Raw genomic sequence first — 12,949 nt, 5'->3', positions numbered from 1 at the left:
GCCCTCCGGAGCCACACAGAGCATCTCGAGCTTCAAAGGAACCACCACATTCCCACCAAGTCTTTTAACCATTCTTTTCCATACCCAGTCACAGCAATGCCTTCGTTTTTGATACTTACTGAGAAACTCAATTTTCAGAATTATCTGGAATTATCATCAGAGCCACGTGGGAATAGAAAGGCACAGTTTCAGTTCTGTTTGCCATATCTGTTGCCTCAGATCATGCTAACCTGAAACATCTACTTTTTTCATATCGTTTTAGTGCTATTAACAATGCTTTTGCTGCAGCGGTAACAAATAATCCAATAAACTCAACTGTTACAGTAAATCTAATTATTCAGCATTTTTTCAATGAGACAAAGTGCCTAGCTTTGCACACATGCTCTTGCATTTCAAGGTCAGAGGAGAATTGGGGGGTGGGGGGGAGGATATGAAATAAGGAAAGCATGAACCACCACTCTAATCAACACACACACACTCCATTTCCAACACAGGACTACCCAGTACAGCCATGAGGAGGAAGGTGCTGACCTGGCCAGGAGAGAGGGCCGAGAAAGAGGAACCGAAACCGGCTTATGGATGACGGACCATTCACGTTCATCAGTTCACATGTAGGGAGTGAGAAAGAGATGCCCTGGTGGGGCCTGGGGAGAGCTTAGACACCACTCAACTCCTGATGCACAAGACCGGCAGTGGAAAAGGACAGGACACCGGGAGGAAGAGGAGACTCCCGAGGCCCGAGGAAAACATCACCGTGTCCCCCACGGAGGACCCGGTCTCAGGAGCGTGTGCAGCTACTGCTGTCTCCGAAGCGAATGGACAGCCCTGAACAAGAAGTCAGGACATTCTCTAGATTTGACTTTATAGAAAAAGAGAGACAAAACACTGGTAGATGGGTGACCTTCCTCTCCAGTAAAGAGATAGGGTCGGCCAGGGGCTTCCACACTCAGAAAATCATCCCCTGGGCCACAGTGTGAGTGAAGCATGAGGCTGCAGACAACCTGCAGGCTCTCAGCAACTAGAGGAATTAGCTGAAGTCGCTGCCACCACAGTGGAGGTCTGATTCTCAGGGCTGGCTGCCCAGGGTCTTGAGAGGACACCTCTCTCACAAGACCAGACCCAACCCAGCCCACGCCCAGGACGTGCCCGAGAAGAGTTCTTCCAATTCTTAGGACACTTAAGGCAGCAACCTACCCCTCCCCTGCCCACAGTGGACAACCTTCATGGTCAGGACACTGCGGACGGCAGCACCAGCGAGACCCTGCCCGTCACGGGCACCCAGGGGATGAGCCTCTACAGGGAGGAAGGTGGCCACGCCATGCGCCGCTCTTACCATACAGGCCGTGCTCCAGATGTCAGCGGGGGTGCTGTAACCTGCTCCTATTAAAACCTCTATGGATCTGTACTGACGTGTCTGGATGTCTTCTGTGAAGTGTTTATGCTGAAAGGGAACAGACTGCATTACCAGGGAGGACACATTAAAAAAAGAAAACAGCGTGTCTTCTACATGACCACCACCAAAATGTTTTAGAAAGAAAATTCCACTTACCACCCAACAAGCATTTCCCAGGTCGGCAATTTTAACTCTAATTTTATCGGCGTTCCGTGGATCCAGGGGATTCACCAGTAAGTCCGCTGCCCGGGTTTTGGCTGGCATGAGCAAACAGCAGGACAGTTAGTGCATGGGGAAGTGGCTGGCAGGTGTGCACACACGTCTGCTGGGCACAGAGCCTCCTTTTCCAGAAAAGTGATAGGATGGTCATTTAGGCCTGGAACCCTGTCAGCTGAACTCAACAGAATTTAACATTTGTGGTCTCTATCTCTGGAAAACATTTCGCAAAAAGGAACAAACTAGGCTGGCCAAGACCCCACGGGCACTGCCCCGCCCTTTCTCCTTTGCCTCGAATTCCTTTCCCCCCTCGGGCCAGCCCTGCGCGGCTCCCTCCTGCATGTCTCTGGCTGCTCACTGTGTGAGGGCACATTCCCTGGTGGTCCCCACCGAGCCCGTCTGTGCATTACTACAGAGCACGGCAGCAGAGCGCCACTCTGAGCGTCACTGTACCTGCACCCCCGCCCCCCCTCTGCTTGGGATGTTAGATGATGGTTAAACAGATTAAAGCCCAGGACTCATCAGCCTGGTTAGCCTTGGACAAGGAATATTCCAGAAGAGAGGTTTCCTGAGAAGACCTGGTTTGTAAGGCAAACCTCTCAAACCTCTGAGGTCCTTCACGATGGTCTTGCCAAATAATCGGCCCCTCTCAGCCCCAGGGTGACCCTGAGAGAACCTCATGGTCGGCACAGGGCCAGCCTCCTCAGGGCTCCGGGACAGAAGAGCATCTCAGACAAGTCCAGACCATGCCTGCATCACGCACAGTAACCACGGGGCCAGTGACCACGAAAGTAACCTGGTGAGGCCCAGACAGCAAATCCTGGAGCTCAGTCAGCATCTTCAGCAAATCTCAACTGAACTACAAGCTCGGAATTCTGGAGAGGATGAGGTACAGCCATGGCTTTTACTGTAGAATTCTGAAGTGGTTTTTACAGACTAAACACAACATTAAACACCCTTTGCTCAGGCAAAGCTGGGCACTGCGAAATGAACCAAACCTCCTGTGGGTGCATCTGTGCCAGGAAGCATGGCACTGAAGGAGGCTCTGACGCCTCAGCACCCAGGGCAGCAAGGCCGGCTGTGCTCACTGTTCACAGGGCAGTGGGTAGGCGAGGTGCCTGGCACCCAGAACACCGACACAGCCCCACAGGCGGGACCAGAGGATGTGGAGAGCGCTCTGGTTTAACCCTCAAGACCCATTCCTCAGGCTGTGGATCACTGGGGCGGGCAGACTAACATGTTCCTTTCCTGCTGACTGCCAATGCCCACTTTCCTCTTTATAAAAAGACTGATCACCATGGGCCCCATCAAAGGCCAGATGTGAGCTAAGAAGAAACACAGGAAACTCAGAAATAAGAAGGAAAGCAGCCCATAAAAAGGCACAATGTACACACCGAACAGAGAATGGGTTGAGAAGAGATTCCAGGAGAAACAAAAATGCTACCCTGATGGATGCATGGGCAGCATGCGAAGGCTGGACAAATCCGTGTGGCATTCAGTCAGGAGAGGCAGCAGGCAGGAAACCGAAATCTGAGGTCTGCAAAACTGGAGTAAAATCTAAGTTCCAACACCTACAAGTTCTAAGGCTCTGGCAAATGACTGAAGCTGTTTGAGACTCAGTGAAACGAAGGGAGAGGAAGGGACCACCCCTCCCCGCACCCGCACACACAGACTGTGCACAGGAGGCGGGCAGTGTCTGGCCTGTAGAGCCCGGGGCTCCCCGTGCCAGTGGCAGGGGAAGGGCCTGCTCCAGGGACATGCGGCCATCCCCTGGCTCAGGTGTGAGGCAATGACCACCTCACAAACGGCACTATGGAATTTACCTTAAACATGTAATTGTATAAAAGCACAGAGAAGGTAAAAGAGAACTTTCTTCTGAGTACCTGACTGTAATATTCAAAAAGTCATTTAAACATCTGCATAATGGAATACTACGCTGCTATAAAAAAAGAAAGAACTCTTACCATTTGCTACAGCATGGATGGACCTGGAGAGAATTATGCTAAACAAAAAGTCATTCAAACACAGGTACAATCATGTTGCTGCACAGTCACACCCATTTTACTGCTACCAAGGAGAGAGTGGCGAGTGGAAAGAGTTCACTCCAGGAAGGGCTGCGGCCCTGAAGCCATTCCTGATAAACTGGTCTCAGGGTGACACTGTGTTCCCTCCACTTGAAACCATCCTAGAAACTAGTAAGATGACAGCCAGGGGGGCCTACGAGTGACAAAACAGCCGCCATCACTGCACTGCAAGGCTCTATTCTAGGCCCAGATTGATACTTTATTCATTCATTCATTTTAAATCCTCACCCAAGGACATCTCCTCCATTGATTTCTAGAGAGATTGGAAGGGAGGGAGGGAGGAAGAGGAGGGAGAGAGAAACATGGATGTGAGAGAGACACATTGATTGGTTGCCTTCTGCACATGCCCTGACCTGGGACTGGGGAACCTGCAACCAAGGTACATGCCCTTGACTGGGAATCCGGGAATCGAACCCGAGACTCTTCAGTCCACCATGGGTCGATGCTCTAACCACTGGGAAAAACCACATTGATACTTTAGTTTAAAGTATCTGTAACGGGAGGCATGAATGCCCTCTTGATATGCAGATTCAGTACCAAATGCAAGGAGCAAAACTAGGAGATTTAGTGCCCAAACCCGACCCATTATCTGTTCCAGGTGCTGTCTTGGCACAGGAAACAGCATAAACAAGACAAATGAGGTTCACCCACCACACCCCAAATTAGGTAACGCATGTACCGGCTGGGAGTATGGGCAATAAAGTAAATAAAATGAGTCACACACCATGTCAGTGGCTCTATATGCTGTGAAGAAAAGCAAAGCAAAGAAAGGAGCTGGATAATGGAGGGTGTTCAGGAGAGGTCTTTCCTGAGACGGGAGGCCTGAGGAGAGGCCTGAGGAAGGGAGTCAGGGAAGGGAGCTCTAGGCAAGGGAGGTGGAGTGCAAAGAGGCACCAACGCACCCGCTGGTACTTCTGAGAAACTTCAGAACGAAGCTAGTGTGGGAGGTACAGAATGAGCCCAGGAAGTAGACCCAGGGGATGTTAGGGAAATGACAGGCAGGGAGCAGACTGCAGAGAGCTGTAAGCGTTAGCACTGTGCCTCCAGGGCCATGCTCAGTGGACGGGATAAGCTTTCAACAAGCTCTCTCTTTGGACTGCTCTCCAGAGAATGGCTAGGGAGTGAGAGCAAAGTGAGATGGCAGGGAAGCTGTGTTAGTTACAGCAGCCTAGGCAGGACTGACAGTGACATGGTCACTATTAGGTGAGAGGGGAAGGATCCAAAATAGACCAACGTTCTTGCAAGGGAAAGCTGACGCCACCACGCTGCCTCAAGTCTCCACCCCTCGGCCGTGATGAGCCAGGATCCAGTCCAGCCGTGGGCCGGATCCGGCCAGTTTGAAATGAATAAAACTAAAAAAAAAAAAGACCGTACCCTTTTATGTAATGATGTTTACTTTGAATTTATATTAGTTCACACAAACACTCCATCCATGCTTTTGTTCCGGCCCTCCGGTCCAGTTTAAGAACCCATTGTGGCCCTCGAGTCAAAAAGTTTGCCCACCCCTGGTCTAGTCTATGGATCTAGCAGCGAACAACCCAAGAGGAATCCTGCCTCCTCCCTCAACCTTCTAGGCTACCACATTACTCCAGGGAAAGCCCACATTCTCCAGCCTGGTATGTACGCCTTCCTTCAGACTTCTCACTCTGGCCTGGCCTCTTCTTCAACTACGCTCTGCTGTAATGAAAAGGATCTAAACAAATTCTATGTCGTCCATTTGGCAATTCACCATTGAATTGTTCACAGGAGCTGCTGTACGTGTAATCACTTTCTGCATTTGGCTCATCAAGGTTATACTCCTTGGGGTTTGGGCAATCTTCTTCATCATCGTCTTCGTCATAAAAGCTTGTTTCTCTTGCCTTGTATTCATTAAGTACTAAGTGGCACCCACCAGCCTCTAGATCACACCCCTTTCTTGCAGGAAACACCTCCCATGGGGGTAGGGGTGGGGTGCTGGCCCATGGTTATGAAACAGCCAAGCTGAAAACCAAAATGAGAACCTCCCATCACATGCCTGGATGAGGAGATCCTGTCCCTGCTATGTCCCTAGAATGTGACCATATTCAAAAGGTCTGTTTGGTAAGAAGAGACTGGGCTCAATGAAAAAAGAAGAAAAAAAAAAGAACTTCGCCCTTGCTGGTTTGGCTGTTGGATAGAGCGTTGGCCTGCAGACCAAAGGGTCCCAGGTTCAATTCCGGTCAAGAGCACGTACCTTGGTTGCTTGCTCCTCCCCAGCCTGGGCCCCAGTTAGGGCCTGTGCAGGAGGCAACCAATCGATGTGTTTCTCTCACATCGATGTTTCTCTCTGTCTTTCCCTCTCTTCCACTCTCTCTAAAAGATCAATGGGGAAAAACCAGACCTAATAGTTCTCCCTGCCTCTCCCAGCACTCATGCAACAGACAGAGTGCTGGGAATGGATGGAATGTGTGTTGGAGAGAGTAAAATTTTGATTGTGAGTAGAAAAAAGTGGGAGAAAGGAAAGAGTAGAAGAATGTAACCAAATATCACTGATTTGTTTGTTCACTACTCAACAAATGTTTATCTTAGAATCAAGTTAGATGCTGAGGATATAAAGAGAAAAATACATAGCCCTTTCAAAGAGATTTTACATCTTAGTGAAGAGAAAAACAATGGAGATGAACAATGACCATGCACTTAAGGAAAGTTGACCAGCAGGGAAAGAGGGGAAAGGGATCAGGCTGGCGGGGGAACACAGGACTCGTGTTTGAGCTGCTACCTGACCAAACAACGAAAGTTTGCCAAAAGCATGGACAATGGATAAAACAGGAGGAAACATTCCAGGCCAGCGGGGAGCACAAGTGAAGGGACAGAAGCATGAGCGAACATGCCTTGTGCACACAGATGCTCGTTATTGTGTCTTGAAAATAAAGGGGAAGAGGCTATGCTACACTTGGTGCCCAGCAGTCAGAGCAGTGTTGGCAGCCTGAGAGTGAGTAAGACACGCAGAGGTGAGTGCTTCCTTAGACGAACCTACATCCCACGTGAAGCATCTTGTAAGTACCTTTAAAAGGTTCTGCTTGGAGTAAAGGTAAACAGGATCAGACTGTGTGTAGCAAGGCGGCTCTGCAGGCCTTTCCCTCCTGCTGAAATGGAAGGGCTGCAGACCTGGCTGAGCTATCTGCAGGCTGGCTTGCCCACCGACTGTCTGTTAAACACTCGTCAGCAGAGGGAGCCAAGGAGGTCTGTGAGGCCAGAATGGAAACCAGCCATGGTGCCCAGGGTTTGCTTACTGAAGTCCCTTGGCAGGTCACGGCAGAGATGTGTCACGTGGCATTCACATTTAAATCCCTGCCACTGCCTTTAAAATGGCAGCAACCAAGTCCTATAATCAGGAATAAGTATCAAAATAAAGACACCCCTTCTCAATCAGACAAAGAACAGGCATCTACCTCTTTGAATAGGAACAAAACAAACCAAAAACTAAGTATTACAGATGGAAGTATAAATTAAACTACACATTCTAGAAAGCTACAGGTATAAGTTCTTAAACTTGGAAGGTTCTTAGACGATGTCACTAAATATAGAGAGAATGAGACAAGCTCAGAAATGGATCTGAGACGTAGAGAGCAAGAGAAAGTGGCACAGACTATACTTTATGTTACATTAATTATTCACGAGTACACAGATAAAATGCAAGTGGTGCGGCAGACAGACATGGCCTTCCCACCTCCAGCCAATTCCCTCCTTTGTCAAGTGTGACTCAGACCACTGAGGCAGGTACCTGATGGGGAGGGACACTTACTTTTTGGCAAGTCCCCGGTGCTGGAGGCCGAAACCGTCCTGCTCCTGTCGTGGGACGGGCTGCTCTCCTCCTGCTCAGTAAGCGGGGATCCGTCGGAAAGTGCAGAGCCACAAGCCACAGGTTCTAAGAGCCCAGAGGACAATGATGTGGAAAACTCTGGAAACTGTGACTCGGGAATTTTATGTCGTCCATTTGGCAATTCACCATTGAATTGTTCACAGGAGCTGCTGTACGTGTAATCACTTTCTGCATTTGGCTCATCAAGGTTATACTCCTTGGGGTTTGGGCAATCTTCTTCATCATCGTCTTCGTCATCCAGCTGCTGCTCCAACAGGAACGGGCCGTTCTCAATGTGGCCATTGGTTCTGGGTGATTCTATCCACGTGGGGTCTATGTTCTCGAGCTCCTGTTCACCATCGTCTTCATCCTTCTCAATGTTTTCCTTCTCAGCATCTTCTTTCTCTTCCTGGTCCTCAGCTTCACCTTAAAAGGTTGATGAATGGAGAATTAGAACTTGTTACCTCCTTACCACAATGGCACTAAGCACTTATCTCCTCCAACAAGAGAGAATTCTAAATGTGCTTAACTTATGCACTACACAGCAAACACCGCTTGGCTCTCAGGGTAATGTCCTCAGGTTTCCGAAATCTTAATTTGCATTTATTAAGTAACTGGCCTTCTCTTATTAGAAAGAGTTAGCTCCTGGGGGAAAATGATCTAATAGTTGCATTTCCATTTCTACCATCTCCTCTGTAACCCTCAGGGAAGGTTTGTGGGTATAGTACTATTAGGTAAAAAGTTAATTACAAAATAAAAGACAATCATCAGCATGATAGAGACATGGAGTTTCTCAGATATTTCCCATGTTTTAAAAAACTTGTGAAAATATTAACATATTTCTGGCATCCATTTTACAAATGAATTACCAGACAGTTCCCCATATTCCTGAGTAAGGAGTTAAAGAGAACCCTCCTCACTCTGAAGCAGCACGGCCACCCTCTGTGGTGCCCCGGGGGAGGGTCCCTGTCAGTGAGGCCCTGGGCCCTCTCTGCAGCCCCTTCTTCCGAGAGACTGACCGTTGTCCAGCGCAGGCTCTCCCTCAGCAGCCTCCTCTAGCGCTGCTGTTTTTAGTTTCACCTCTGGGCGGTATTCATCATCTTGCTCATTAGAAGGTACAGCTGATGTGACGTTTTCTTCTATTATTTTCCTTTCAGCTTCGCGTTCCAATTCTTCTATTTCCTGCAGGCGCTTTTCCAGTAACTCAGCCTGCCTTTTCTGCTTCTTTTTCAGTTTTTTCTTTTTGTTTTTAGAAATTTTTCCTATCTACAACATGGTAAGAAAATACCACAGGTCAGTTTGCTTCTTTTGAAAGCACTATGCAATAGTATAAAGCCTGGAAGTATAGCAAATACTAACAAAGTCTGGTTTTTTTTTCAGATCGTATTCAATTAAAATCACATGCCCAGACATGAGATCTACCTGGTGGCTAGGGTTACAGTCAAACCAGAAAAAAAAGGAACCAATGTAATATCAAATAATAGGTACTACCCTCAGAGGGATGTAGCTTAAATCCAATTAAGTTTTTTCCACTGAAACTCTGAGAAGTACTGAATATGCTGAGATAACAAGAAGCACCACTTGCCAGTTTTATGTGCTGCTGCTTGTACACAAAGTAACAAAGTCCCCTCTCCTTACTACCTTACCAAGGTGCCTGCCAAAAAAGAAAGGCCTGCCAAAACAGGTTTCCTTCACAGGTGGTCAACGGCACTGTTTGTGTTTGGGTCTCACACACTGAGCTGTTATCAACAGCCAAGACTGCATGAATGTAGGAAATGAGCCCATGTAAAGGAAAACAGAGAAAAGGCCTCCAATGATAGGCATCTAACTTGGAAGCTACTAGCCATGAGAGCCTCCAGTTTTCACAGATCAAAGCCAGCTGCTCGAGTCGTGGGGAACTATGGAGAACGGCACGGCTCACTGCCTCGCAGGCCAGGTGGCACAATTATTACCACTCCTCTTCTACTGGGACTTCCACTCCAAACTGAGGGCTGTGGCAGCACCCTGCATTCCTGGGCATTTCCTTTCAAAGCTCTAAAATCTGTAGGTGACGAGATAGAGACATTCAATCGTCCCCTGGACCCAGCTGTGGTCAGGGCTGCTGGGCAGGGTTTCTTTCCAGGCAGCCTGCTTTATTTGACTGGACTTAGTGTTTTCACAGGACCACAAAAAAGATAATCTCTCCCATATTTAACTACTAGCTAGGGGGAAAAATTTAGAGCTGCATTAGAAAAACAGGTAACTTGGAAGCCAATGAGAACTAAGGTAAAGTGTTTTCAGAATAATCACACTCCAAACTCTATTTCTATCACCTCATATTTCACCAAGCTCGGCCAACAGCACTCCAGAAAGCACGCAAGGAAAATGAAGATCAAACTTGGAACCGCTCTAACTATTTCTAAGCCTAAAATTCAGTTCAGCTTACCAAAACAGTTTAAGTCTTATATATTCAAGGATACACAGCATTTGTAAACATACCTGTGTATTACATTACTATATATTAGGACATCTGTGATTGAGAAAGGAACCAAAACAATATATGACCAATTCCCTCAACCTACCCTTAAATGAAAAATTGTTGCAGAAAGAAACAAACTACTGTTACACTGTGAAAAGTTCAGTAATGAGCAGTTGCTTTTAAGATTAGTACTTACAGGTTTTTGCTGTGGAGCCGTACTCACTAAAACAAACAAACAACAAAAAAACGACAGTTTAGAGGGAAATTGATACATATCCTTATTAAATTGTAAAATGAAATAATTACTGTCTTTTAATGGCCATCCAACTTCAACAATACTAGAGCTTCTGAATCAAAGAGATCTAAGTCTAAATGTTTACCCAACTCAAATGAATGGTTCTTAAAAATCATAGCAATAGCTGTTCAATATGGAACCATTTCTCTTGTTTATCTAAAATTAAATAACCATTTAAAAATAAAATGAAATGAAATAACCATTCATTTCAGAAATAGGCCATCCAAAAGCACTGACTAATAACTTAAGAAAATGGAAGATTCACAAATGAAGTCATTGAACCAACTTGTTTTATAAACAATGAAACAATTTAGATGAGATGTTTGAAAATTATTTAGCAAGTTTGTACAACTAAAGTAAATCAAATATTGCAGCAAATATTCTACAAATCAAATGACCAGACCTTGCCAGCCTCAAAAGCTTGACAGACTAAAAGGGTCCATGATCTAGGAAAACACCGATGGTAGAAATAAGATTCAGAGGTGCTGCATCTCCCAAGCCCCCGTCAGTCACAGGGCTGCAGCCCTGAGCCTACTCGCCTGCCTGACAGCCTGGGGCACACACACTGTGAGGAGAGGGGAGAGAACAGTCAACCCCTCACTGCCACCTTTGTAGTCAGGGAAAACCAGAAATTAAACTTGATATACTAATACTCAAGTCACTTGGTCTTTTCCCCCGCCCCTGGGGTCTGTAACTGATTCCAAACCCACTAGGTAGACTATGACTGAGGTAACTGTGCTAACTGGAGACTAGGAGGCATGCTAACAAGCCTGAAGCTAGAAAAAACTCTGATGACTACACGTCGGCTACATAAGCCCGCTGCTATATAGTCTTCTGCAGAGGAGTGGGCAACAGAAGGAAATGTGCAAAGGTAAGAACTGAAATGACCTTTTAAGCGAGAACAAAGAACCCAAATGTGAAAGTGTAATTTGAAGCATCTTCCTTCTTAAGAAAAAAGTCGTTATTTCTATCCATCAGGTTCTTACCAAAGTTCCTAATACGTACACAGCTGCCTCACCATGCAACTCTGCAAGCTCTCAATGTTCCCAAGCTGCCTGAGACAGAGCTGGCCTGGCCCTCACCTGCAGACCCTGACGGAGGAGGAGCACCCGCTTTCTGCCACTCCGTGGCCTCGGCTGCCATTCTGCGCACGTACGCGTCGTCCACACACATCAAGATGTTTTCCGGCTTTATGTCAGTATGAATGATCTTGCATTTACTGTGTAGATAATCTAACCCCTGAAGTACCTGATCACAATGAAATTAAGAGAGGAGATAAGTTATTTATACCTTTATTAGTCAACATTTATTTGTAAAATAGGTAATATTGTCACAAGGCACAAAATTCAAAAGACAAAAAACGATATTTAGTAAAAACCTCCTCCCACCCCAGCTCTTTCCCACAAGCAACCAATATGTATCATTCTGGAGATAATTTATGCTCACGGAAACAAATGCATCTATACATACATCTATATATACATTTTTTAAAAAGACTTACTGATTTTTAGAAAGACGAAGGGAGAGGGAGAAAGAGAGAAACATCAATGTGAGAGCGAGACATCAATTGGCTGCCTCCTGCATGCCCCCCATCAGGGATCAAGCCCACAAGCCAGCCATGTGCCCTGATTAGGAATCAAACCGGCCTTTCGGTGCCTGGGATGATAACTGAGCCACACCGGCCAGGGCTATATATACTTTTATAATAACTTTATTGAAATGTAATTTAGATACCAAACAAGTCACCCTTATAAGTGTATAAGTCTATGGTATTTAGATGTGCAGCCATAGCCACTATCTAATTTAGAACACTTTCATTACCCAAAAAGAAACACTATACTCATTGGCAGTCATTCTCCATCTGCTCCAAACTCCTCCAGCCTTAAGCAACCACTAACTTACTTTCTATCTTATTCTGGACATCTTACCTAATAATCGACAAACATGTAAATTGACCGTCCCTCGGCTACACTCACCAGCCAATCAGGAGAGTATGCAAATTAACCCAACAAAGATGGCAGTTAATTTGCATACATAGGCGCCCAGCGGCCTGGGTCCCGGGAACATCATCGGGCACCCAGGTCACTCCGAGGTAGACCCCGTGTGGGCCCTGAGCAGCCTAGGAAGGGCCTGAGCCAGGGGGCTCCTGGTCAGGGCCTGAGCCTGCATCAGAGCCGAGGGGGCCCCTGCCCAGGCCTAAAGCCTTGGCCAGAGGCGTTAGGCCTGGGCAGGGGCGGAGCCCGCGATCGGAGGAAGCAGAGGCAGAGCCGGCAATTGGAGGGAGCTGAGGTGGAGCTGGTGATCAGAGGGAGCTGGGGGTCCCCTGCCCAGGCCTAACAGAGGTGTTAGCCCTGGGCAGGGGTGGAGCTGGCGATCGGAGAAAGCAGGGGGTCCCCTGCCCAGGCCTAAAGTCCCGGCCAGAGGCTTTAGGCCTGGGCAGGGGCCAAGCCAAGGATCAGTGCGAACTACAGAGGAAACACCTTTTCTGACCGCTCATTGGCTAAGCTCCCTGTATGCCACTGGTAATATTCTTAGTAACCTGGGTAATAAGAATCCAATAAGGTGATCTAGGGTTTTTTACCACACTCCTGGAGAAAAAAAGGAAGGTCCTCTGCTGGAGGGCTAAGAAATGTCATATCCTGCCATAGCTGGTTTTGCTCAGTGGATAATGCCTCGGCCTGCC

At 47.2% G+C, this 12,949-nt stretch overlaps 1 protein-coding gene across 3 annotated transcripts in view; it reads right to left on the bottom strand.

Moving 5' to 3' along the window:
* The window catches only part of SRPK2 (SRSF protein kinase 2), a 150,856-nt gene that overhangs the window by 14,332 nt on the left and 123,575 nt on the right, over positions 1–12,949 (bottom strand). For all 3 annotated transcript variants that reach the window (XR_001361406.1, XM_005862887.2, XM_005862886.2), the window contains exons 7-12: positions 11,349–11,514; positions 10,168–10,193; positions 8,533–8,779; positions 7,457–7,939; positions 1,550–1,650; positions 1,334–1,441 (exon numbers count right to left, since the gene is read on the bottom strand). Coding sequence is in view for 2 of the 3 variants with exons in the window: in XM_005862887.2 (XP_005862949.1) it covers positions 1,334–1,441; positions 1,550–1,650; positions 7,457–7,939; positions 8,533–8,779; positions 10,168–10,193; positions 11,349–11,514 (1,131 nt within the window). In the remaining variant the exon portion in view is untranslated. The remainder of the gene's footprint in view (positions 1–1,333; positions 1,442–1,549; positions 1,651–7,456; positions 7,940–8,532; positions 8,780–10,167; positions 10,194–11,348; positions 11,515–12,949) is intronic.

Source organism: Myotis brandtii, unplaced genomic scaffold, assembly GCF_000412655.1.
Source record: "Myotis brandtii unplaced genomic scaffold, ASM41265v1 scaffold17, whole genome shotgun sequence".
Taxonomy (NCBI): Eukaryota; Metazoa; Chordata; class Mammalia; order Chiroptera; family Vespertilionidae; genus Myotis; species Myotis brandtii.
This window is presented reverse-complemented; position numbering and strand designations above follow the sequence as displayed.